The sequence below is a fragment of the Apteryx mantelli genome, chromosome 3, assembly GCF_036417845.1.
Source record: "Apteryx mantelli isolate bAptMan1 chromosome 3, bAptMan1.hap1, whole genome shotgun sequence".
Taxonomy (NCBI): domain Eukaryota; kingdom Metazoa; phylum Chordata; class Aves; order Apterygiformes; family Apterygidae; genus Apteryx; species Apteryx mantelli.
The window spans coordinates 133,512,970-133,539,090 of record NC_089980.1 but is presented as its reverse complement, the minus strand read 5'-3'; the positions used below and the strand labels follow the sequence as shown (position 1 = coordinate 133,539,090).

The following is a 26,121-nucleotide window of genomic DNA, read 5'->3' as shown; positions in this document are numbered from 1 at the left end:
GGACAGAAAAGCTCCTTCAAGAAGAGGTTGCCAAAAATGCTTTTTGAGGAGCTACTTCTGTTTTGTTTTTGTTGTTTTTTTTCCCTAAGCTAACTAATTTCCAGGAATCTCTGAGCCATTTTGGTTGAAATTACAGAAGTATGCCACTCATGAGAGAAAAAATTGAATCCAAGCAGTCAACGTTCGGTAAAGTCACAAGCAACCGAAAAGAGGGTCTGATGTTGGGAGATGTTGGGCAGCTTTAGTAACAGGCAGTTCTACCAGCCCCACCTGTAACATGTTTAATCTACTGTGTTATTAATTAGCGCTTAAAATATTCCATTGTCTTCGATGGAAATTCTGCCTAAAGAATGAACGTGGCAGGCGGCCGCCTCTCCTCGTGGGCTCCAGGAGCTCTGCCGTTGGCTTCAGCACCTCAGGTCTGTGGCTGGTAACGAAAGGCGCTGCCAGGCGCCGTCTCCGGGACCAGCTGCGGAGAAGGGCAGCGCGGTGGGACCCCCGCGTGCGCGCGAAGCCCGCGGCAGAGAAGGGAACAACCTTTGTGAAAGAGGAGACGGGGGCCACCTCGGTCTGCAAGGCCTCTGGAGGCGTTACAGCTTAGGAGGCAAGGTGCCTCCAGGCGCCAGCGTTTGGCAGGACTCTCCTTCCCCACCCTTCAAAGGTGTAATTTGGGGCGTGTACACTTCAACTGAGTTGGCACCGTCCATGCAGACGTTACGGAGCGGGAGCCGGAGAAGATTTGTGCAGCAGACCGGAGCCGGTGCAAAGTTCCCAGCCTGCGGAGCCGGTCGGTCCCGCTGTGAGCGCTCCTGCATCCATGGCTCCCCACGGCAGTGCTCAAAAAGCTGATGCAAGCAACAGTTTCGGGTTTTATTTGCTTCTGAAAAGGAATTCTGTTTTTTAAAAGAAATCCCATATGTTTAAGAACAACAAACAGAGGAAATTAGCATTGAAATCCCCCTCCAAACTCTGCTCTAAATAACTTTCAGCATCAGATGTGCACTGGTTTATGTGGGTCAGCTTTATCTCAGGTAAGAGGCAGCCAGCAGCCTGAATCCAGGCACTGTCCACGCTTTGGGGTGGGCAAAACTGAAACCCAGTTTTCTTGCCTGGGTCCGGCTCTAGTCAGTGAATGCTCAGAAAGGCTCTTCAGGCACCCAGAGCCTCTTGAGGATGTGAAGCTCTGTGCAATCTGGGGCAAATTACCAGCCTTTCTGCAAAAATAAGCTGAGCATACCTGGGAAATAGGTGCATCCAGATGCAAGGTCTTTAGTTATTTTGTATACTCTGATACAAGCCAGTGAAAAAATGCTTGCTATTTGTCAATGTGGACTTTGCATTTGGGTGGCAAAGAGCCGCTGAAGGTGTTTGGTCCGTTTAACTGAGATCAGTTCACTGCTTTTAAACTGCTTTTAAACCCTGTAAATTGAACAAGCTGGTCGGGAGCACCCAGTGTTGCAAACTATACTTGAGATCCGTTCCTGTATAGAAATCTTTCCCTCCTTCAGTTTAAAACATGCATCTATTACTTGCAGATGCTGCAAGATGCTAGGAGTTTCGGCAGCAGCCGGGTGCGTGTTTGTACCGGGGGCTGTGCAAACAGCCAAAGGACAGGCACTGGCTGTGTACGGTGCAAGTTGCGCTCTCTGAGCTGTCTTTGGCTCTTGGTCCATATGAAATGGAGGAGATCTTGCACTTGAAGGTCTTTCTCACTTTCAGCATGCTCCAGCTAAGTCAAAGAGAGAGCAGGACAGGTGAGAAAAACTCCACGCAAGTCCAGCTGGCTCAGGAAATCGTTCGGCGGGGGGCTTCCTGCTTACCAGATTGTTTCTTGTTCACTCAAGTGGGGATCAGGGTTGAGCATTTCTTTTTTTTTTTAAGTTAAAACAACCTGTTTTGGAGAGTGATAGATTGCAGCACTGGGCAAAAGGCACCTTCAGAGGCAGCTTTATTCTTCTCACTGCTACGACTTCATTTAAGCTTTTTCCCATTTCTTTTACTGTCATGGTGTTCCCATCCTTAGGAGCCAAGCAGCTTGAGAGCTGAAAGAGAAGTGTTGTCAGGAGAGTGATTAAAATAGGGATTGATGTAGCTGGAGCCAAGGTTCAGTAACCTCTCTGGGCCTCTGCGTTAGCATTATGTCAGATGCAGTAGCTTTACCATGAGAGCCGAGCGTATGCATTTTTTATTGTCTTGTGTTGCCAGAAAATGTTGACCCCAGAATAGCCGCGCTGGGTGAGCAGTCAGCAGCGGAAGGCACTGCATGCTGAAAACCATTTATGCGCGCTCTTTAATTTGTCACTTATGGGTAATATCTTTTTACATTTACATTTTTAAATTGGTTCAGTGTGCCCTGAACTATGGTCCCAGCATCTGAGTTGAAAACTTCCCAATTTTATGAGTTATTAAAAAAATTCCAAAACCCTCACTTAATTGAAGTTCAGTATGCAGAACAATTTACAATTATTAAAAAGCTTCATATTTTTAGAAGGACATGAGTTTGGGGAGAGATTAGATTTTCAGGCACATATGCAACATGGAACAATCATGTATCATCTCTTAAAAGAGGATGCTGTCAAGTGAAATTTGGCCCAAAATTTAAGCAATAAAAAAGAAGAACATTGGCATAAAAACAATCTGGTCAAAATAAAATGTTTTTTCCAACATAAATTCCATTAAAAGAAAAGCCAGGGCCATCAAATGCTTGAGATCTCCCATATGGACTGCAGAATAGTTTTATATTGGAGCACAATGCAGTTTTTTGGAGCGCATCTGAGACTGCTCCTGTTTTGGAATCCTACCCATGTCTTCCTTGAATGACAATTTAGTCTGTATGTAGCGAAAAGCAATGTTAGCGTATCTGGAACATCAGCGTAAAGGCTGTCTGCTGGAAGAAATGTTTCTTTTTAAAGAGAACGAAACACTCCTATCCTACACCCCTTTTTTTCTTCCGTTCGTTCTCATTTCAGGAAGCGGTGAAGGCCACCTCTCCATGGCCAGATGAGTAAGGCAGGAATGTGGGAGGATGGCTCAGTGGCCAAGCCACTTGGGCACAGGTCTCCCAAGTCTGTAGTCTTTCTCTGATGTTTTTCTGACGTTTTTGCTTCTCTTTTGAAAATTCCACTAAGCAAATGTCCAAACTTGCTGACATCAATGGAAATTAGGTGCCTCTTTCTCTGGGCTTCAGTTACTCTTGTGGGAAGGATGAATAGTGGCACTAGCCTACCCCGGGGATGACATGAATACGTGACAGGAAGGATGGTGAAGATCGAGGTGTTTGTTTACTGGAATGACTCTGTTCTTCCGGTGTATTCATATCCGAGGTATATCACCATATGAGTTAGAAGACCTCAGTTTCCCTTGATGAATGGAAACATTTTTGTTTTGTTTTTATTTTATTTTATATACTCCAGCCTCAAGACAGGAAGCAGCGACTAAGCACTGGAACAGGTTGCCCAGAAAGGTTGGGGAGTCTCCATCCCTGGAGATATTCAGAAGCTGTCTGGACACAATCCTGGGCAACATGCTCTAGGCGACCCTGCTTGAGCAGGGGAGTTGAACAAGATCTCCAGAGGTCCCCTCCAACCTCAAGCATTCTGTGTTTCTGTGACTTAGTTTACCAGCACGTGAGCTTTGAGCTTCCACCAGATATTGTCGTGCTGCATTGCTGTGTCAGAGCATCGTCGTTTGCTTAGACCCCAGACCACAACCCCTTCAATTCCTTAAAACCGTTGTGGGAGGTGAAGGTGGCTTGTGGAGGGAGTCTCTCGTTAGGGCAGCCCTTATTCGGCAGTTCAAAGACTGGCAAGTAACTGGCTCTCCTAGTCACTGCTTATGCACTTTTCTCTAGCTAGTACGGACCAGGGAGAGGAAAAACAGACAAAATAGGAAATCTGAGAAGATGAAACTACTGTAGACAGCTAGTTTTTCTTTCCACATTGGTTTGGAGTCAACATGATCAGGAGCACTTATTTTCTATCAGCTATCCATTTCTGATTTGGGCGAGTGCCTCGGAAAGCGCGTGTAGCCAGGGTGGGGAAGCTCGACCTTCAGGGTGCTTGCCGCCATGCGTGCATACGTGTCTTGGGGGCGAAGGAGGGCACCTGTGAACATTTGCAACCTTCCGTTTTAGCTGGAATAGGAAAACCAGCTTGACAAGAAGGAACCGCTTCGCCAGGCGACAGGCAGCAGAGGTTGGGGGGATTTTAAACAAATCTCCTTAAGCGAGCATGAAAACAAGCTATTTAGCGCTCATTAATGTCTCAGGTTAAACTCCTGAATAATTTGTCATGGTTAGGCTTTTTCGGTTTCATTGGTGTTTTTCTAGTGACTAACGAGATGACAGCTACACATGCTCCTCGGTAGGCCACTGTTCACAATAGGGTTGAAATTTGTGTATTTGTTATTGATGTCATTAAAGTGATGGATTTGAGCTCGGTTTCTGAGGCAGCCGACTGGGTGGTTAGGACTAATTTCTAGCAATGGTTTTGGAGGTTGAAACCAAAGTGTGTATAAAAGGAAATGTTTCTTCTTTTAAGCAAATAATTTGAACCCAGATGAATGAAATTTAAGCAAGTGGGCATCAACTTGGAGTTAATTTTGACATAGTTGTCTGGAAATCATCACCAATTAAAATATTTTTATGAGCTCGAATGTAGTATTGTCTTTCGGTGCTTATGTAAGAGAGGAACAAACTGCTTGTTTAACCCCAGCCTTGAGACTACTGGCCAGAATATACGACTGAAGTCATAGCCATCTGGTCCTTGGCAAGCCCTGCTTTGTGGGGTTAAGGCAGTTTTGCATCTGAACTGAAAGAGATGTAACTTAGAACAAATCACTTGTACCGGTCAGGATGTGCAACTCATTTAAAAATGAATCTCACCGTATACATTCGACATTTTTCCGACAGCAATTACTAATAGAAAAGGCAGACTTAGTCATTTGTATCCACTTCTGCGGTGAATGGGGACTCCTGCTATTGCAAAAATTCTGCAGAAGTCTGTACGAGCGTTGGACGTGCGAGGAGGACAGGAGCAGCTCTGCAGTCCTAGTTCAGAATAAAAAATGAATCCCTTGGGTTGTTATGATCAGCTTCTTTCATGTGCTGCTCCAGACTGAAGAGCTAGTGAGATAGGTACTTAATCTGTACACACGCCTTTCACACCTGTACATAAAGAAAGCCTTTGATGCCAAGTGCTGGATGGAACAGCAAGATGAGTATGTGCAGATTTAAAAGGATGCCACACTCAAATATTTTTATAGCTTTTTAGACTCTGGACATTTAAAAGAATAATGAAGGCCCTGTCTGATGGGGAGGGGCTTTCTCTGCGTTGTGAATTTGGCCTTTCTCATGAGAGCACCCTTGTTTTTTGTTGTTTTTACATTGCAAAGAGAGCTGAAATGTTGACGACTTCAATATAAAGGTCTATTGCTCTGTTTCTAACCACAGTTTCACTAATTCAGTGAGAAGAACTTTTAAACTTGAATGTTTTCTTATTTGTGTTTATTTGCATTTTCTTTTGTTATACCATATGCTTATATATACATATACATATGTATGAGTGCATATATATGTTTACATATATTTAACTCTCTATATAAAATAATGTGTGCTTGTGAAACTAAGCCTATCATGACTTTGTTTTCCATTCCTTAATTATCATCATTTGATTCTTGTGCCGTAGTGTAGTTCTATCATTTGGGCTCAAAACACTGTAGACAGATGTTCAAATATTTAAACACAAACAAAACTGTTTATATTTAACTTACAGAGTCATTATAGCTTTGGTATGTATGCAAGGAATTTACCTTGCTGTGAAGTGCTACCACTAGACCTATGCACCACTTCAGTTTGAAAGAAGGTAGACCTGAAATTGCACTTAATTTCAGCCTGCAGATGAGTCCATGCTGAGAAAATTTCAGGGCTTAGATGCACAATCAAGTTACAGGGATGACTGTGTTACCACACAGGTAGGTGTTCCTGGCCCTCATAAATGTAGGTTAATTTGATGTAGTGAAAGAGGCCTAAGATAAGTAGAATCGCTGTACGTTTGCCGCAGTTCAGGAGCACGCATGCAGAAGGTTGCCATACGGGTCTGAGACATGGTAACCTAATATACACCAGCAACTTGGCTATGTAGCTGTATGGTCCTGTATTAGCAAGAGACAAGCCAATTTTTGGAACATTGCTGACATTCTCTTTTAGAAATTAGCTGTTGAATCCCTTAGTTTGGTTTTGTGGGCTTGCATAAAAATACAGTTTTCAGTTCTCCGCTCTTAGCAGAAGAACAATAGTGGGAACTGTGTTATCGTTGTTTTGAGGGACTTGCTCAAAACAAAAGTGATTTCATTTCTCTGCCTGGATGGGGAGATGCTTCTTTAAAAAGATTTTGACAGGTATTTGAGGCCTTAAGTTTTACCAGTCCTGACTCTTCAGGTGTTCTGGATATGGACAAGTATGTTGCGTTTACCTTGAATTCTGTATTTCCTGCAGTCTAGAGCATTTAATAGATAGCAGCCAAGAGCTGATTTAAGAAATTTCCGTGGAAATCCCCATGCAGTCCTGTGCGTGTTCGTGAGTGGGGACAGTAAGGCCACACAGGAAGCGGGACTGCGAAGTGGACGCAGCCAGACCATGGGGCTGCTCCGTTCATCACGGCGACGTTCGAGGTCGCTGCGTGAAAGGGCGTGATACAGCTAGCATCGCTTTCGACTCGGTGCGCACGACAGCGCGTTTCGTCATTTCAGCTCCGAGCGAATTACCTAAACTGGGATTTGTAACAAGATATCCCTGACCTGCTCTTCCTTGACATGTTATGAGCGTCCTTAGATTTGAGAAAGCGGTGAGGTTGGTCTTCCCGCTTTCTCCAGCCCCTTTGAACAGGGGGGAAATCCAGTGCCTCGACTCGCCCATCCGATGGGCAGTTTTGTAGTCTGCGTCTGCTTAACAGTCTGGTTGTAATGGTCTAGCAAGTGCTGTCCCTACCTATATTAACATTTTGGTGTCCCTAATAACGTTTGATTCTTACTATACATAAATACGGGAGGCCCGTGGATTTTCATAAGCGTATGTGCCCACGCGACAGCCCCCTTCTTTTCCTTTTGGATTAAGATAAGATTTTTGGAGGCTGTGTGAGCGCAGCCTGATGTGCGTCAACACACTGAACCCCCCCACACACGCCGCCGGTGCTTCTAGAGCTTCTCGGTGACGAGCAGGATCTGCAAAACGGAGAGGGACCAGGTTTCAAGCGAGTGGCGCGGTGAGTTTTGCTTCTGCTTTGGGAACAGAAAGCGAGCTCCCAAAAAGTCAGTTCCCTGAGCGCCTAAGCAAGATTTATTTTTTGAAGCATCATTTAAAAATGGCTAGTGTTCTTTAGCAAATGTTAGCCTGAGTGAGCTTTACAGCAGTGTCAGAAAAGCATGGAAAGAGAGGCTGATCCTGCAAATGTCGACAGTATTCTAGCCACAAAACTTGTGCTGCATGACCTGGTTGGTTTGTTCTCCCCTAATGGGAAGAAAAAAAAAAAAGACAGAGAGATCTATTAGAGGGAAAAAAGCCTCCAGGCTGTTTTAATCTGGAATTCTGCAACCTGACATTAATCAGAAAAAAAAAAAATCGCCAGTTTATCTATCTGCGTTTTGTTCATTGCTGCAGTTCTGCATTTCCACTTTCTAAACAGTTGTAGTAAGTTGTGAAAAGTTTGCCTCGACACATTTCTAAATGAATTTCACCAATGCAGTCCTGCTGAAATCACACGTCACCTTTGCTGCCAGTATTACACTGACCTTTTCTGTCATCTTTTGTAAGGAATAGCTTTCTTTTCTGTCTCTTCTCCATGACGCCCTTATAAATACATCCGAAACGTAGCCTCTGATACTTGCTAACCTCTTCTTTCTTTAGTGGCAGTGAACACATCAGAGCAGTTTGGGGTGCCAGCTGTGTGCGTCTATGTATTACTGCCCGGGGTGTCCCTCCGGTTCCTCGCGGCGCTGTGGTGCAAGCTCAGGTGGAGAAGCAGCAGCTGTGGAAATGGTGAAACGTCTCCTGTCGCTGCCCTGCTGCTTGCAACTGCGCTGGCCCAAGCAGCTCGCACTTCTGCTTCTCAGCAGATGTAGCCCCTGCGTGCCCAGCTGCCCCTAGTACGACGCAAGCGTACAGCAAACGGCGTAAAAGCAAAGCAAAACGGCACTGTCAGATAGCCTGCGTATACGAGAGAAAACGGGGACTCTTCCAGCATTGCAGTTCTGCTGCCAGCCTGGTATAGTCAAGAAACAAATGACTTCTCCAGCAGCGTACCTGCCTGTAAAGGCTTGCAGCTTGGAGGAAGCAGAGCGGAGCAGTTATTCTTGAGGAAGTGCCACTTAAATTTGAGGTGTTACTAGAGAGAGAGCAATGAAAGTTTAGTGGATGGCAGGAGGGAAAGTCACCCCAAAATACATGTGCAGCAAATAGGGGAAGGAGGGAAAGGAGGGATATAAGAGATAAGGGAAGGAGGGAAAAATAAGATGGTTGGGCGAGAATGCAGCAGAAATGTTCTGTGGTCTCTCTGGTGTTTTGTTTGCTGGAGGAAGCTAACAGAATAAAAAAGGGGAAGACAAAAGAATGGATTAGGTTTGGAAGGAATCAAATATGGAAAAAACAGGGAAAGAAATATGTAAATACAATTTATTTGTGCTACTTGCTGATACATTGCTTCCTTCCTAGCTGTTCCATTAACAGACAGTCAGCCAACATCTTTTAAGTGCTTATTATATATGCACCAGTGCATATTAATGGCATCGCTTGATTTAGATTCAGGAATTTCTGAGGCAAGGGAAAAAGCATAACCTAGAGTGCTCTAGAACTTGCTGATTAACCCTGAGCAGCGCTGATGGGAAGACAATGAGGTCTGACAAGCCCATAATTTCCAAATGGATTAATGAGATGTCCTGTGAAATTATTTTTTTCAGTATGGGCACTTTTCTGTACACCTCAGCATAGGGCGGATATAGACCCCTTTCCTACTGAAGAGGTTTTTGGCTCTCCAAAAGTATTACCTATTAATTTGAGAGTTTTACAAGTCAGGTATTTAACACACTTTCTCCTCAGTCTGTCATTGAGAAGTAAGACCAAGCGTGCATGTAGTAGTATCATCTATGCTAAAAAGGCATGCAACATGTTTGAGTATGGGGAAAAAGCTTTATTGTTTCCTTCTTCTGGAGCTAAGATCAATGGAAATCCCCATCAAGATAAGCAACAATATTTCTCTTGAATCAACACACTGTGCTATTTCAGAAAAGACCAAGGGAACACTCGTGTTTCCAGAAGTTTTGCCTTCAGGGTGTGGTATAAAACTAAGGTTGTTATCATCTGTGGTCAGAGATCTCATTGTACTTTTCACAAGCGTGTTAATGTTGGCCCGTGAATGCCAGCTGTGATAACTCGATGAGTAGGAGCTTTCCTTTATGCTTCATGTGATTAGCACATTTTTACATGACCACTATGTTCCTAACTTCTGTGCAAAATCCCCACATTCCCTGCCATTATTCATTGGCAAGGATAACAGTTCTTATTGATCATTGATAAAACGCTGGAGATTGCTTTTGTTGCTAAACTAAGATTGACTTCCTACGTAGAGGAGGTTCCGCCTGTCGAGCGAGAAGGTGACACTGGGCTGAATGATTTCAAAGTAGAGTTGCATCTTGATAAGACAAAATAGGTGGCCTCTGTGAACTTCTGGTTCAACTGTCAAAAAGCTGAATCAATTATTTATAGCGTGAATCAGTGCTCGTGTGCAATTTTCCTGTCTTTTTTGGTCCTTATTTAAAACCTCAAAACCACTACGGGTAATTTCCCCAAGATCCACTTTAGACGTTTGTGGCGTGTAGCGTGAAGAGTAGGTGCAGCTGGCCAAACCCAGACTTTCTTATCCTTCTGAGCGTTTTCCTCCTGTTTCAGCGAATAAAACAAGAAAAAGCTGCCACCCTCTCCCCACAAAACCAAATGCTAACCGGAAGAGATAGATTGGCCCAGCTCTTGCTTCTGTCGAAGTAAGTGGGAGTTTTGCCATAAACTTAGAGGAGCGCTGCATCTGGCCATTCATGATGTCTGTAATCTCTCCTTAACCTCCACCTCCTTTCACCACACCTCAGTTGACAAGAAACTTAACCTCTGCCACCAGGGCCGAGAGACCTTATCGAGTATGCAAAACGCACAAATATTGTTTAACCACAACTACTGCCACAGGAAATGTTGGCCCAAAATTTAGGTTTTGTTTTAAAAGCAGACGGTTTGGGCAAGGGAGCGTTGTTAAATCCCGTTTGGCCCAAAATATCTTCACAGCTTTCTGTAGCGTGTCAGCAACAGACAATGGCACCACGGAGATCTGAAGCAGCATTCACCGTGTTGAAAGCCGCAGTCAGAGCAGTTTGCTAGGGCATGAGCGCTAGAAAGGACTGTTGACTTAACAAACCAGTCTTATTTAGTTGTAGTAGTACGGGCAGCTTTGGTAATGGTAAACAGGAGGCGATGCACTTTTCCGATTCTATCAAAGGTGCAATTGTTTTGTCCTAATTCGTGTCGAAGGCAGAGCTGCGAGTGGGATCGTTCTGAACCATGCAGCATATAGATGCGTAATGGGAGGAAATTCCCCCGAGCTCACCGTGGGAAGGGATGAAACACAGGAGGAAAGCCCTAAGTCTGAGAGAGGGGACTGTCCTGCCTCTGTCCCTGGAGTGCTCAGGAGCTGAGCGGAGCTGCTGCCGCCCGGCACAGCATCCCGCGCCTGTGCTGCCTCCCGAAACCGGAGGTGATGTTAGAAGCAGAGCTGAAGACTTGAGAGATGGATTTTACTATTTGCATGACTATAATTTATCTGTAGCATAATGTTGAAATTGCCGCTCGAAAAAGATTAGAAACATATTTCCTGCTCAGCTTCCTTGCTGCTTAGGCCGCACACACGCAGAGCGGGTCGTTAACCGTCGCAGGGCTGTGCGAGGCGGCGGCGCAAGGTGCTCCTTCGGTGGCATCAGGCTGTGTCTCAGCACCGCTTGCAGCCCGGTGGGGGAACCAGCTGGTGCGCCGCTCCGTTCTGCCACGTGGTTTGCTGCCGCTGCTGCTATGTATCTGCTTGCTCATCCGACCTCGTAGTCCCGGTCACCGTTTTCTTTAAATTCGCCTTTTTGATCTGAAGGAATTCGCGTTTGACACCGAACTCAGAAAAGCCCTATGAAAAATCCCATGGTGCTGTCACGTCCCTTCTTCCCCCTTTCCCTCACCCCCGCGCTCCTGGGAAGCGCGTCGCTCTAACACCGTAGGCAGATTGGCAGGCTGAAGGTATTTGGATGCTTTCCTCTGATTTAATTGGATTTGCTGGGCTGAAATGTGGTGTGTTTGCTAATTTCATGAACTAGCTACTGTAGCTGAAATCAGACACAGTTGCCGAAAAAAGCCAGCTTGCGTTTTAGTCCAAAAGGGATATTTCCATGCTTGAAGGGTGGTCTCCCTTCTCCTTTTAAAGTGTTCTTTAATCATTGTGTGTCTTGGTGAAAACCCCTGTTTTTTCAGTATTCGTGTAGTTTGCGTTCAGAGGTGGAGAGATGGCTTTTTAACACATTTTTTATTGTTTCAAGGTCAAAGCAGTTTCATTTTGCCTGGATCTTTACCCAGCGTTGGTCGAAAGATTGGAGGTTGCATACTCTGGACGTGAACGTGTGTAGCTCAGGTGAAAGATCAGCAACCCAGTGTTGTTGGGAACAAAGTCCTAGGCAGCTTCCAGGCTGTGCTCCTAGCATAATTTATAGGGTCCTGAAGAACTGAAGCACATGCTGAAATTTAAGGCTATATTTAAGTTTCCTCGGACTTAATGTGGGGCCCACGTTTGTCCTTAAGTCCTCTGCTATTTCGGGGTCAGATGTTGGGGGGGAGGGAGAAATGATTTTGTATGAAACTTCAGCAATGGGAAAAGTGTCACTTTGTGTTAGTAAAGATACGGTTGTCCCTGGTTGCTGCTTAGCTGTTTCGTGTTCTGGAGGCCTCAGTCTCAGTTTTGCTGTCTGCCAGCGGAGGGGAATCACGGCAGCCGTCAGAGGCAAGCCTTATGCAGTGCGACAGGTGCTAATCTTCCAGGAAATTCATCCTACATCCCACCCATTAAGGGAATTTTATATAGAAACAGTTTAATGTCTCTTTAAAGGTGTCGGCAAGCATGCGAGGACCACACAGCTTGGGTTCCACTGCAAGTAATGGAGTGAAATTGTCTGCATAATTATTTTAGTTGGATTGAGAATCTGCAGTCCTCTCTTGCTGCAGGAAATAAACCCCGGTTAAAACCATATGGCAGCGTTCTCAGAAGCGATGTGATTACGGGGCCACTTCGCTTTCAGATCTCCACGCAGAGTCAGAGAAAGTTGTTGTGTTTGCGCGTAATTAATTCTTCTTTTTCTTGGTGAGCAGGTACAGAAATGCCATTTTCAGTATGTGTGGGAGGGTGAGGATGTGTTTGTTTGCGTGCACGTTGCTTTTTCGGTGTATCGAAACAGCAATAAATGAGAACAGCCTCTATACAAACTTTTGTGACCCAACAGGAGTCTACCGTCACATGTACATACCAAAAATGCATAGCAAAGAGACTCCGTTAGAATGAGCTATGCTCCAAGTTTAGGTTCACTCCCAGCTTTTTAGAAGCTCCAGGCAGTGGAAATGATGTTACCTTGTTTTAAACAAGGCCACCTACCCTACCTGGGCACACACGCAAAATGTGCTGGGCAGGTTTTAATTGTGCTGCACCCTCTTGTTTCTGGAGCACAAGAAGACATTAACAGCAGACGAGAAGGTGTGGAAACCGCAACTTGGTAGAGAGATGCAGTGTCCTCCACCGCCAAGTGATTGTGCCTTGGCTTTCCTTTTAAATTCAGTCACTGCAACTCTTCTCGTACATTAGTTTTATACAAGTGTATTTCCATTTATTTTAGTGACAGTTTATGCCAGAATTAACAAGAAAGCAAGGAACAGACCTATGACGTTATCGAAGACTATCAAACCATTAGCAAACATTAACATCGAGCGTCATCAAAGGCAGCCAAGAAGCATTATCAAGGAAAAGCAAAATGAGCAAAAACACTTCTTCACTGTCAAATCTGAGTGATGTGCAGAAAGTAAATTATCGTGACCCCTGGTGAAAAAGTGAATGTTGGGAATAGGTGCTCTGTCCAAACGATGCAGTGTTAATAGCACTGAGCTCTCTGTAGACTTCCACCAAAAATGAAAAAAAGCCACCTTCTTCTTTTTAAACCTAGACTTCCTCACAGTATGTCTTGAAGCTGGGAGAAGTCTTCCGCCCCTCTTTTCTGTTGGTGTCTTTTTGTTTTACTTAAATTAGTTAAGAGAGATGAATACTAAACAAAACCAAGGCAACACACCACTAAAATATAGCCAATTTCTTCAGCATCACCAGTGTTGTTTGCTTTATTTTCCTTAGGCAAAAAGGGAACAAGATTTTTGCATTCCATTTTCCATTCTTGTTTGATGGCATTAAATAAGGGTTATGCTTAAAGAAAAGCAAATTTGTTGTATGTATCTATTGTAAAAGTTGTGCCTATTGCTTCAGCGTGCTTTATTTTCTCAGTGGAAATAAAAAGTAGGTTTAAGGGGTAGATGACACAGTTTGCATCTAAAATTCCATAACAGAGGGATCAAGTTTTGGCCTTGCAGACATATAGCTGTAACCATTACCGTGGGAGCAGATACATTATTTCTATAATGAGTCATGTGACATTAAAACCAAAGCGAATAATAAAAATCAAATTTGTACAAGCTGTAAAGACTCCAGGGCCAGCCTGTCTCCCACTGAAGGCAGGGACTAAACCTCCGTTCGCCGCTCTGGCTGACAGCTTGGGCCCGACACAATCCCGCTTTTCCAGTTGTCGGCTCATCCGCCTTTATCCCGTGAATTAAATGAGGATTTGCTGCCCGCAAAACAAAACCCAAAGAGAGAAACTTGCTTTAAATAGAACGAGCTATTGAGATGATATTAATAGCATAGGGGCTGATGAGTATTTCCAGAATTTAAGTCCGTTTTAGTACTGTTCCTGCCTGCTTGAAGAGAGAGGCATAAAATATCCTTGCCACTCTTGCGTTGCAGAGATGTTTTCCACTGGGGCACTGTGGTGGGCGTCCAAGTGTAAGGACTCCCTGAAATAATAATAAAAAAAAGTGTTAGGGATTATTCGGAGCACCTGCCAATGATGATCCAATTCATTCTCAGCCCTAAGCGTTGGGCGTATGTATAGGTAAGGCTGTATGCGCGCGCTTGCGTACGTCTCTGAAAGCTATAAACTCCCCAGCGGTGCATGTGAACAACTTGTGGTTTTCATAACTGGTCGTTCAGAGCTGCTATTTTCTTGATTTTCCTTTTTTTCCGAAAGATTGCACCCACAACGCCATGCCCGCGTGGGTTTCTGTTGAGTGGTGAAATCAGGGCAGTAGTTGTCGCGCAGTCAAAGCGAAGCCTTGGAGCTACCATCAGCTCTAACCAACGCGCCTTGTGGTGGGCTGTGCAGCTCGGGGAGGTAGGAGGCAGCCGGAAGGACTGTCTGCGGTGGCGCGGCTGGGGCGTTTTCGTGGTGTCCCCTGCGCCCTGGGCCTCACCTCCAAGCAGATCAGACATCCCGGCGCTGCCCGTAAGCGCACACTGAACGTGAGCTGCAGCTCGCGTCCCGTATGCGTAAAACGCTGTGCCGGGTTTTGTGACCAGTTATGGACTGGTGACATATGACTGATCTTCTGGACCTCTATCTGGGGCTGTGGGAACGCTCCTGACTTGCTACAGTGACGCGCTAGTGTTACTTTCTTATGTCTACCCCAAAAACCAAGCGCAAACTGGGCATCCTACTTGCTAAATGAATAGTGAAATAAATCTTGCAAAACCCACCGTGAGGCAAAGAGATGCCAAAGTTGTCCCAGAGTTAGAGGTGGTGGAAACGGTGGCGCAGAGGGGTTAATACCCGTCTTTCCAGACTACGGTTCCTTGTGGTGTGGAAGACCTGAGCAGACACAGCCTGAATTTAACTGCAGCCTTTCACGGGAGCTAGAGGCACTGAACGCTTTTGCAACATCAGGCCCGCAGCTAGTAGCATAAGTTGCCCGGCTGGACGTACTCGTACTAAAAATACTGCATACATGACTGAACCGAGCCCCAGCAATCGCAAAGTCCTAGAACAGTAGGGCTAAAAGAAACCTCAGGCGACCTAGTCCATTTTTCCTCAGAGGAAGTATTATATAGACTTAGGTCATCACTGACATTTGTCCAGATTCTTAAAAACCTCCAGTGCTGCGCCTTCCACTCACTTACCCAGTCTGGGTTTTGTGCTTTTTTGTTTATACTTAAAAAGGAGCTTGCCGTTATCTTGCATAAATCTCCTTCACCCCAAGCGAAGCCAGCTTTTTCCTGTTCTGTTCTCTGCTGACACAGAGATCAATTGATTATCAGGCGCTTTAGAGAACATTTTACTCTTATCGTGTCCCCTCTTCTCCTCTCTAGACTAAACAAATGTGTTTCCTTCAACTTTTCCACGTAGGTCGTGCTTTCTAAATCTCTCACCATTCCTGTTGTTCTTCTCTGGCTTCTTTCTAATTTGTCTCTATCTTTCTTGAAGGGTGGTGTCCCAAACTGGATAAAGTAGTCCAGCTGACGTCTCACCAGGTCTGAGTAGAGTGTAATAGTTACCTTCTATGTCTTACATGCATCATAGCCATTAATCTTTCCCAGAACTGTGTTTGCTTGGGTTTTTTTTTAACCGAATCCTATTATTGTCTCACATACGACTTGCAATTCACTGTTAGCCCTGGTTCTTTCTCAGCAGCGCAGCTGGCTAATCGGTTATTTATTATGGGGCGTCTGAGCATTTGGTGTCTTGCTGCGAACGAACTTACTTTTTACTGCATGCCATTTTGCTGATTTCTTTATCATTTCCAGTTTGCTAGGATCATTTTGAATACTGGCCCCTTTCTCCAAAGTGTGGAGAACTCCTCCCCGCTACATGCCGTGTCCCAACTTCCACCTGGGACAAGAAGGCCACTGCTGGGGTTAGCAGAGTAGAGGTGGAGCATAGCGAAGGGATCAGAACAGTTGCGTCTGACCTCCAGGACAGCTTGCAGGATCTTCAGGAGAAGATTTTTTTGTTAAGCCTGGGTGCACGGTTTATGTGCCACTTAAGGCTAGATATCTTCAAAACCTGGCTGTTGTGTGGGCCTTGGGCAAGCACTCCAGTTACCCAGAAAGTTGAATACATTCTGCAACATGGAAGCTGCCCCAGTGAGCCTGCATGTTTCCAGCAGCACAAGACTTTCATGGTACTTTGGCCTTTTAAAACAGTTTAGAGTGTGTAAATAAGAGCAAAGAAGAACAGTGTTAAGCATAATTTTCACTGGGGAAACCACCAATTCTATATACCTTTCAAAAGGAAGAAAGGGAGACATCCATCAAACTGTCATTACAAATTAGATGCCACAAACCTAAGCTCATGGAGCCGCCAGGAATCTGTAAACCTTTTAAAGGATACGCCTGTTTTTGACATTTAAAATAAAAAATCTTTATAGATTTTTGTGGAAAACGCTGATGGGCCAACAGCTAAGTGACATTTCTCAACTGTCTGACAGACTCCACAGACCGAACACATGGCCAGTTTTAGAAGCTCAGGTTAATTATTTCTGTGTTATGCCCGAGAACAAATAATAGTTTGTCTGTTTTACTCGCTGAGTGGGAAAAGATGTTTGACTTTTTTTTTTTTTTTTTTAGTGGCTGCCGCATCTTGGCTTCTGCCTCCACTTAGCCTGAATTGAGGTGCCCTTTATATAACAATAACTTGATACTACTCAAAATACTTGGCACTGCAAGCACCAGAGTGGAATGTAATGAGAACACTTTAGCAGGTCGGAGTGTGAGTAAACTCCAGTAGTTTTGGAATGAGAGGGTAGGGTTTTCAATGCGCGGCTCTCCCTTACCTGGCATTCGCAGACAATAAGAATACAAGGATTAACATAGTAGACTCCGTTTATTACACTTGGGTGGATAAAGCAATTATCTGTCTATCAAGGCTGTCGTAAATTGTGCAACGGCATTAACATGGGCGGATACGTGGATAAATGCTACTCTGCCACAGAGGGTGCTGATACACAAGATAATCCTTCAAGTCAAACTTGTAAAGACTGTTTTCTTTTGGAGTTTATATCATGTTACCCCTGCGAGTGTAGATTGAAATGGCATCTTTTTTATTTTTAACCACATTTTCATGTTGCTGTAGCCATCTGAATTTTATTAGTAGGGTTATTTTTGAAATATCCCTTCTCTAATCAGGTTTAAACAATCTGCTTAAAACCTGCTGCACGGATATAAACACAGTAGTCTCCTAATGCAGCAAAACAATCTCTTGAAAGATACAGTGCAAACACACACGTATCCATCTATTATTGCTTAACTGTTGTTTCTTCCATGCCTGAATTCCCATTGTAACCGCAGCGGTCAGTTGGTAATATTCTCTTGGTTTGGGGGGCGAGAAACAAAACCAAGAACGAGAAGGCACCTTCTTGATGTCTAGAGAGCAGAGGATTGCGTAGCAGCATACCATTGGAGAGGTCTTAGACTAGATTAAAACTAAGCACCTTAAATCTGTTTTAATGATTGTGTTTACATCTCCCCCCTTCTCGTTCTTTTAAAGTAATCAGGTTTCGCAAGCGTTAAGAAAACCAACCCCTCCTGCCAGCTGGAGGGAGGCCAGTTCAAGCAGGAGATTTCTTTTTTTTTCTCTCTCTCTCTCCACCCCCCTCGCCCCCTTCACTCGCTGTGATCTTTACTGCTGTTCACTGCAGCAAGCAAAAGAAGTTGGCGGGCTCTTTATAGGGTAGTTACCTTGGAGGGGGAAAAAAATGCCTTCCTGTTCCTCAAAGTTATATGCTGGATTAGAATGGGGATGATAAAGTCCGAATGAGGAGCTCTTGCGCTTTTGCAACGCCGCCCTCGCTCTCCCTCTTCCCCCCGTGTGCTAGAAGAAGAAAAGGGGGGAGGAATAGGGAGAGCATAACAGATACCAGCGTGCACAGGGAATTAAGGCAGGAACGGAGACTTGCGTGACGTTCTCTGTTTATACGAGTTGTCTCGAAGGTCTCTGAGCGGTGATGCCGGCGATGCGGCGTTGGTTTCCTGGCACACGGTTTCTTTCCGTTCGTGGGTGCTGGGTAAGGGCGACGGGGAGCGTTTTGGTGCAAGGGGCTCCCGCCTGCTCGTCCAACCTGGCCAGTTGGATGCTGATGTTCATAAAGGACGTTGCGTAGCTTTTCCTGGCAGCCAGATGTGAGACAGAATTCAACAGCTCTTAGAAAAGATAAGAAAAGAAAACACGGGGGACTCTTCCTTGGGGAGGTGAGACCTTGCTCATTTGTTGGGTGACTTAGAGAGCAGAGGCCTCAGCTCGTCTGACCTGCGTGTGGCAGGGGTGGAAAAGGGGCAAAGGACACCTGCAGCACTGTGTGGGTCAGGATGGCAGAGGAGCAGGGCAGGTGGGGAGCCAGAGGGTGGTTTTGGGGTCTGAGCACCGCGGGACACAGAGCAGAGGGCAGAAGCGGACCTGCAACATTGCAGTGCTGGCATGAGTCGAACATTGGAGAACCAGCGCGAAACCAATCCTACTCAGGCACCTTCCTGCTGTTCTTGTCCTTTTTTTCAAAGTTCATTTTCAGTTTAATCCATCAAATCATCCAGTTTTGCTCTATTAACACAACTTTGTGCAGGCTTACTGGCCAGCTTGGTCCCTACCACATGCCCCCCGTCATTCCCTGGGCTTCTGCAGGAGCAGGAGCTCACAGAGCACTTCTCCCGGTGCAGCCGCTGAGGTGGAGCAGACGGTTTTTACCTCTCTAGACAGTAAAATCTTGGGAGCAAGAGGCTACTTTGCAGCTGTTGTGATGTGCCGAAAACCCTTGACCTCAGCATCTTTCTTTCAGCTAGATGTGTGCTTGTTGGCTTTTCACAGACCCCAACTGAATTGCAAAAAAGTGTTGACAGCACTTGATGTTCTCAAAAGCTTTGCAGTGCTTGCATTAGATTCATTCCCGTGAGTGCTAAGGGACACAGTTTACACACCCCTATGGTAATTCTCCCCTCACTCTCCCTGCCCCTTTCTCCCTTCAGCCTGCTGGAAGCTCTTAGTTCATCCCGCGCCGGGCAGGCTGCCTGCAAGAAGAGCTGAGTCAAAATTTCCTTTTGCTCCCAGTAAGTCAGTGGGGAGATTACCATCGACACAGCGGATGCTCTGAGGGCTTGATCTTTACAGGGGAAACGCTGAGGTTCAAACCTACCCCTGCCTCCGCTCACCCTGGGTTTGAGCCACGGCTCCTGGAAGACAGTAGCATCAGTGATGTCCGTGACAGCTGGATCTAGCCCTTTTGGAGCTTCACCAATAGCTTGCAGACCTCGCGCCTTTGAGAGAGCAGGGGTCAGGAAGGAGTTGTTCAGTGGGATTTCAGCGATGGGCTGCCTTAGAGCCATAATATGGGAACTGAGCGCATGTTTTTCTTTTTTTTTATTTATTTTCATTTCTCTGCAGTAGTTTCAGATACAGGCATTACCTGCTTTGGGTTAAAAATGTGTCCTTTTTGAAAACAAAAAGAGACAAGCTCTTGATTTCTACCCACGTCTGAGTGACTCTTTCTGTGTGTACAGTTAGGAGAATAGCTCTTCAGTCTAATGCGAACTGGTGCCCTTAGCTATTTAAAAAACAAACATCTTTTTTTCCTCCGTTGGGTGAATTAAATGCAGTTACTGCACCTATGTAGCTCCTTGTTTTATGAATTCTAAGAACTTTTCCTATGCAGAGCCTATGGCCTAATTATGTAATTATGTCTCTTGGGTAGATTATATTTTTCTTCTCATAATTGTGTCTTTACCCAAGAGACTGGAAGGGTTCCAAGCTTTCCACTTTCTTGGGTAAAAATTGTTTGGCTCTCGTTTGCATTTTTTTTTTTTCCATGAACTTTGAATTGTGTGCATTCTGTAGGATCGGGCCGGGGGGACTGCCTAGGAAAGCCGGGCTGGGGATGACGGTTTGTCACAAGAGGGACTCTTTTGATTGGTTTCAGAGATTTTTTCCTTGCAAAGAGCTGATGTGCTTCTTCTGGGCTGTTGCTGATTTATGGCTCTCTTATTTTTACCTCCAGAGCATAGATAGACGCTGCTTTGGAGCTCTGTCTTGCTGAAATGATGTATTGTCTGAAACTTGTAACAGAACAATGAACATCTTTGCTTACTGCTGAATATGCAGCCTTATTCAGTCCCTGCGCAACAGCTATTAAGAAGCCTTAGGCTCAGTTCTGAACTCCTTTGCTCTGGCATAAATGTAATTCCTTTGACTTCAGCTCTACGAGCCTGTAGTTGAATTCAGAATCAAGCCTGTATCAGTTATATCTGATCTATAGTATTGCGTGGGATGAAATGCAGGAAGATATCCCAAGAAAATTTAAGGAGAATTTATAATGAAATTCAGAGGACATATAATCTATCCTTTTCATGGTGTGAAACTGTCTCCTGCATGTACACAGTATGCCCCTAGTGAGTTAGGATTGAAAGCTATATAATCAGTGTGCTTGTCTCAAAGGTATGTATCTATACGATTAGTAGAAAAAAATATCCCATTCTTTCCCTTTTCAAGTGCTTAACCTGTGGCAAAAAGTGGGAATAATCAAAACTTGGGCTCTTTGACCCAAGTTGAAGTCAGGGAAATCCATTCTGGTTGCAATGTCCCAGCAGATGTGTCCCCAGCAGGTGAAAGCCAGGTTCTTGCTTTCATGGCATTTGGACATTCCCTTGACTTTCTTACGAAGACACCTGACTCCCACGGTGTTTTTTGTTCTTGAGGCAAAAGTGAGAAAGATAGAAATGGGCGATGACTGAAAATAGCTAACCCACTTGAGAGTGATAAAAACATCTGCTGACAATCTGGTAACCAGATCTCCTGGGTACCAGAAAAAACTGGTGGGTGGTGCGCACAGTACAAAGAAAGGGAGTCCCTGAATGTCAGCATCTGGCGAGGCCACGTGTAGCACGATCTGATGAGCTTTCAGTTCCACACCCACAAGCTGGAAGATAAAAACGCGCACCCCGCCTCCCCGAGGAGGTAAAAAATCTCGAAGCCTCAACGCCGCATTTACATTCGGCAAGTCAGCCTCTTCAGCAGCCCGATTTACATGTTGACTTCTCCAGCGGCACGGTAGAAATGCAGCGATGAGAGACAAGCTCACGTCCCTTTCCAGTTACCACATCCAGCAGACGCGAGATTGCATCGCTTTGATCTGGAAGACATTCCTTCATTTAGTTTAAACTGAAATGATTAATCTGGAGCTGAAGCCTCCTTACATCTTCTGCCACGGCTGGAATGTGATAATTTAACAATAGGTTACATGTGCGATTTTAACCCCTCCAAAGCCATCCCGCATTGGCGTGCTGAAGCAGCAGGCACAGTCACATCTGCCTGGCTGCAGTTTGGACTGCCTCTGCTGCACTGCGTCAGTACAATTTTCTGGTTCAGTTCATGCAAAATGCCCCAAATTGGTGCTGCAGTGGATTAATGGCAATGCTTTTTGTCACCAGAAACTGTAATATGCAGTTTGGTGTTTCGTTCAAAATAGCTGAGTAGTGGTGAGAGACCAGACTGTTACTTGTTGTCATTTTGGTGCAATTCACAGATTTCTAGTTGCTAACATCATGTTTTATACTATGACAGCAGACAAATCAGAACCATTTGTATAGCTTTTGTCTATCAGTTCTTCACTATTTTCAGATCTTTCCCATGTCCTTGCCTGTGACCTGTTGCATTTCCATGGCCTCTGGGTCCCATCATTACTCACTACATTTTGTAACAATCTCAGTCTTTTTGATTTTATTTCAAAAAAAAAGATTTTATTTCTATAGCAAAGATTGCCTGCAACCATGAGTATTTTGTCCCCTCTCCCATTCCACAAAATCTTTGTAACAGAGTAACTGGCCCTAAACGCAGTGTTGCTGGTAGGACTGACCCTCCTACCCTGAGTGCTGGTATTGGGAGAGCTTCAACATTACTTTATCCTAGTCTTCATGTAGCCTCATACTGCTTTTTAATGTAATTGCTGCTGCAGCAGATCACAGATTCTCACTGACCTATCCACACTTAGTCCCCAAATCTTTCTTCCTGAAAGAAAATTATGCCTCATGACTGAGACCAAGGAATACAGCTTTTCTTAGCATACTCCCCTGGGATCAGGAATTTCTCTGTCAACGGACACATACATCAATGCTGAGATGAAAAGCAGCTTGCGGAATGAATTTTAAACATGTATCACATATTTCATTGCTTCTGCTTATGTGCTGCTCAGGAAACCTTTTTAGAGTGTTTCAGCATGTACCTCCTGGCTGCTCCTGGCTGCTAATAGGGTTTTTGCACAGGCATCAGGGCAAGGGAGTTATTTAAGGTGCTTACACTTCCTTGTGAGCTCCTCCTGAACGTGAAGTTTCGGTCGAGTTTCCTGCTTCCATTCAACATGGGCAATTTTCGCTGGGGGAAGGCGGCTCCTGTCTGTGGATCGCTTTGTCACAACAGGACTGTGTTACAGCCCGAAATGTTAAGCGGCCAAAAGGGGAAGGCAAGCCTGCCTTTGGCCCCTTGCTGCTTTCAGGGGACTTGCAGCTCCATTGATGCCTGGGGTCTTCCAGATGTGGCTAGATCTCTCTTTTCCTGATATTTTTTTGGGAGGGGGGGGTAAGAGCAAACCCACACATCTCTAGATTATGTCGGTTCAACCAGATGTGGGAACCTTTCTTCTTTTACCGCCCTGCTTACGTAGAAGAGCACTGCTATCCTCAACAGAGAGCTGCTGATTTTTGTCTTTCTGGGACAGATCTAGCTGAGTATAAGTAATACACACAGTTAAATGTAATCTCCATTTGGGAAAAGCTATGCATGGACAAACAAAGTACGATGAAAACAGAGCTGGGGGTTTTCAGCACAGGTTGGTGCAGGAGCGGTGACCTGTATAAAGAGCGTTCACTGAGTTAGCAGGAGACACAGTTAAAATAGCTTGTGCGCTGGTTTGTTAGTGAAGGAGTTAGTGATCCTTTAGCAAAAAGGACTTTGTGCAAACATAGGGCAGGATTTTTCTATGAAAATTCAAAGTAAAAGTCGCTTTGGGGGTAGACTCATTTCCACATAAAGTCAGGCCTGGCGTGTGAGGTTCGCCTTATTTTGAGCCCTCTTGAGCTTGCTGAAAGGAGGTGATATATTGCGATTAGCAGTGGCTGTGAATAAAAGAGAAAAGGGAAGGGGAGGGAATTCTTTGAGAAAACAGAGCGGAAAATGCAGTTGACAAAGGGAAAAGCAAATGCAGAAAGATTGCAGGGGAAAAAAAAGAAGATGGGGAAGGAGAAGTCCCAGGAGAATAGTGCGTGTGTGTGTTTATGTGTTTGTGTGAAAGCTATTTCTTTAGGTTTAACAGCACCCAACTTGTACGAGTTGTAATTTACATAGATTGAAAAGATAACGCTGAAGAGTAGATGTTATCCTGCTAGATGTTATCCTGTTAATTAAGCTGCCATTACAGAGCGGTTACAAGCCCACCAAAAGTCATTCCACATTTAAACTGATTGATACCTTCAGAGCAGTGTAGCAGCTGATACTTCTGTGGAGCTCTAACATAGGGCACCACCTTCTCTTTAATGAGAAAGCTCCCGCCTACCCCATGTTTTTATATTGAGTCATCCTGGGGGAGAAAAGTCATACTTCAAAGTACAAAATAATGGGTCAACTAATTAATTCTTTTAAATTGCTAAAGAAGTTTCTCCGATATTAAATTCCATCCAGTTTCGTCCCGTCTCCCAACCTGAATCCTTCAGTTTTCTGTCTAGAACCATGGTTTCTCTAAATCTAGTTATGAATTAGCTGTCTAGTTCTGAAATTGCTTTGCCTCCCGTCACATTTGGGCGCCTTGGTCTCAGTTAGAAACTGTGAACCCTTGTACCTGTTGGGGTGATAGATACCATTAAAATGTGTTTATTAGGGAGCGGTGGTCTGATAGTGAGATCTCAAGACTCAGTGGCCGCGTTTATACTGTTAGAATAAACTAAGCAGTGCCAGAATTTGGACCCTAAGACCAATGGGACAATCTGACCATGTCTACGAAGCTCAACTCGCTTAGCCCCTGAGCAGATGGCTGCATTCAGGCTGCTAACTAAAAATGCGGTTTATCTCAAACCACTGGGGATCACCTGGAAGGGTTCAAGCTGGCCTCAGCCCAAACCATACCAGGGACCCTCCTTACACGTTCAAAGCGTAAAAATACACCACCGCGTTGCAGTGCTTGTGCCTGTGCCCTGGCACTGTTTACAGGGACGGAGGCAGCCTGTATTTCTGGGTTGCCGGCCGTGAGCCTGGGCTCCCATTTCAGCTCTGCTGCAGGCTTTTTGTGTGACCACAGCTGGTAGCTTAGGGTAAGGTTCATTCCATTTAATGGTAACTAATGGCGAGGGCGTCTAATTAAACTAGTCGTATGGGCTCTGATCAGAGAAGGAAGAGAAAGCAAATTCAGAAGGTGAGTCATACCATTTTAAGACCAGTGTCAGAGACAAATGAGATGAATTGCCCTCTGGAAGCAGCTATTTCTTTCCATTAACTGTAGAGGAAGTCTACATTAGAGGAGTTTAGACTAGAAGACTGATTTATGAATGGCTAAAGTTAGGTAAAATCAGTCCTGACCTTAATCTCTCTGCGTGCTTGTTTCTCCATATGTTGAATGCTAGAAGTAACGCCTTCTCTGCCTCGCATTCAAAGGTGCCTTTGGGTGAGGAGCATCCTATGAGCACTTTGAAGAGAAATTAAACCTAGGAGTAAAAATACAACAATTAGAGATGTAAAAATCTTTATTCCGAAACATCTGAATCACAGCAGGAGCAGTACCAATGGGCCGGATGGGGCATCCTGGTGCTTTTGTCTTTTTCTCCCCATTGCGTTTTGACAGCTGAGCACCCACAAAAGACTCGTTCCAGATGTGGCCGTACGGCCGGGGCGCAGGCAGCCTGCTTCGAGGGGGAGATGGGGGTGGTAAGGAAGGTGACCAAGGAGATAAAGGGGAGCGCAAGGACCCAGTGTTGGCCAGCAGCGTTGATGGTTTTCCTTGCTACACCACGCTTCTTAAATGAGGGTGACCGTTTACTTTTTGGAAAAGTTCCCAAGTTACAGAGGAGTGAAAGCTAAGAGCTAGCTGTGACAGAGTGAAACACAAAAAACAGAATAAAAGAAGAAAAACATGCATTTTCTTAGGAAAAAATCTCCACGACATATAAACCAGGCATGGAATTATTGTCCCACTTGGTAACACGTACTTACATCTGAGGCTTACTTTTGGAAGAAAGTTTTGCCCCTTTAACTATCCAGTGTAGTTAAAGCAGAAAAAAAAAAAAAAAAAAAAGACCTTGTGTGGGTGCCCTCATAAGTGCTTATTTTGATTCAAATTGCAACATACTACACATCTCTGCAGGCACAGTTGTACTCGATACGGCTTTCACCAGCACGACCATGTCCAAAACACAAATCCCCACACCAATGTCACTGTGTTATCAGAGGACAGCTGAGATACCTATAAGCCCATTAATCTAATAATAGTCCTTAGAGACCATTTTGTCTTTTTTCTTTTTTTTTTTTGTATGGTAAATTATTAAACCTTGTTATTAATGCTTTTATTTTATGATTTGCTGTTTCCAGGGCACAGACAGAAGCTTGATGACTCTAAACCTAGTTTGTTCTCTGAACGCCTCAGTGATTTAGGGCGCATTCCTCATCCCAGTATGAGAGTAGGGGTCCCGACCCAGAGCCCACGGCCCTCTCTGAACTCTGCACCAAGTCCTTTTAATCCACAAGGACAGAGTCAGATTACAGGTAAGAGACAGAATCATAGGTTTGACTTGCACAGGCAATGGTAGTAATTGCTTATGGATATTTGTGTCTCAACTGTAGTAAAAAGAGGCTATTACAGAGCGAGAGACGTGTTGCAAGCAAAGCTAGGCGGGAAGTGGATTTTTCTGTAGCATTTGAAGCTGAAAATGTCTTTCTTTTTCAAAGTATCTTTCT

At 44.7% G+C, this 26,121-nt stretch overlaps 1 protein-coding gene across 6 annotated transcripts in view; it reads left to right on the top strand.

Moving 5' to 3' along the window:
* RUNX2 (RUNX family transcription factor 2) overlaps positions 1–26,121 on the top strand; it is a 154,081-nt gene that overhangs the window by 23,479 nt on the left and 104,481 nt on the right. For 4 of the 6 annotated variants that reach the window (XM_067294397.1, XM_067294402.1, XM_067294400.1 and 1 more), the window contains exon 4: positions 25,756–25,929. The exons of the other annotated variants lie outside the window; for them this stretch is intronic. In XM_067294397.1, coding sequence (XP_067150498.1) covers positions 25,756–25,929 — 174 coding nt within the window. The remainder of the gene's footprint in view (positions 1–25,755; positions 25,930–26,121) is intronic. 6 annotated transcript variants of the gene reach the window in all.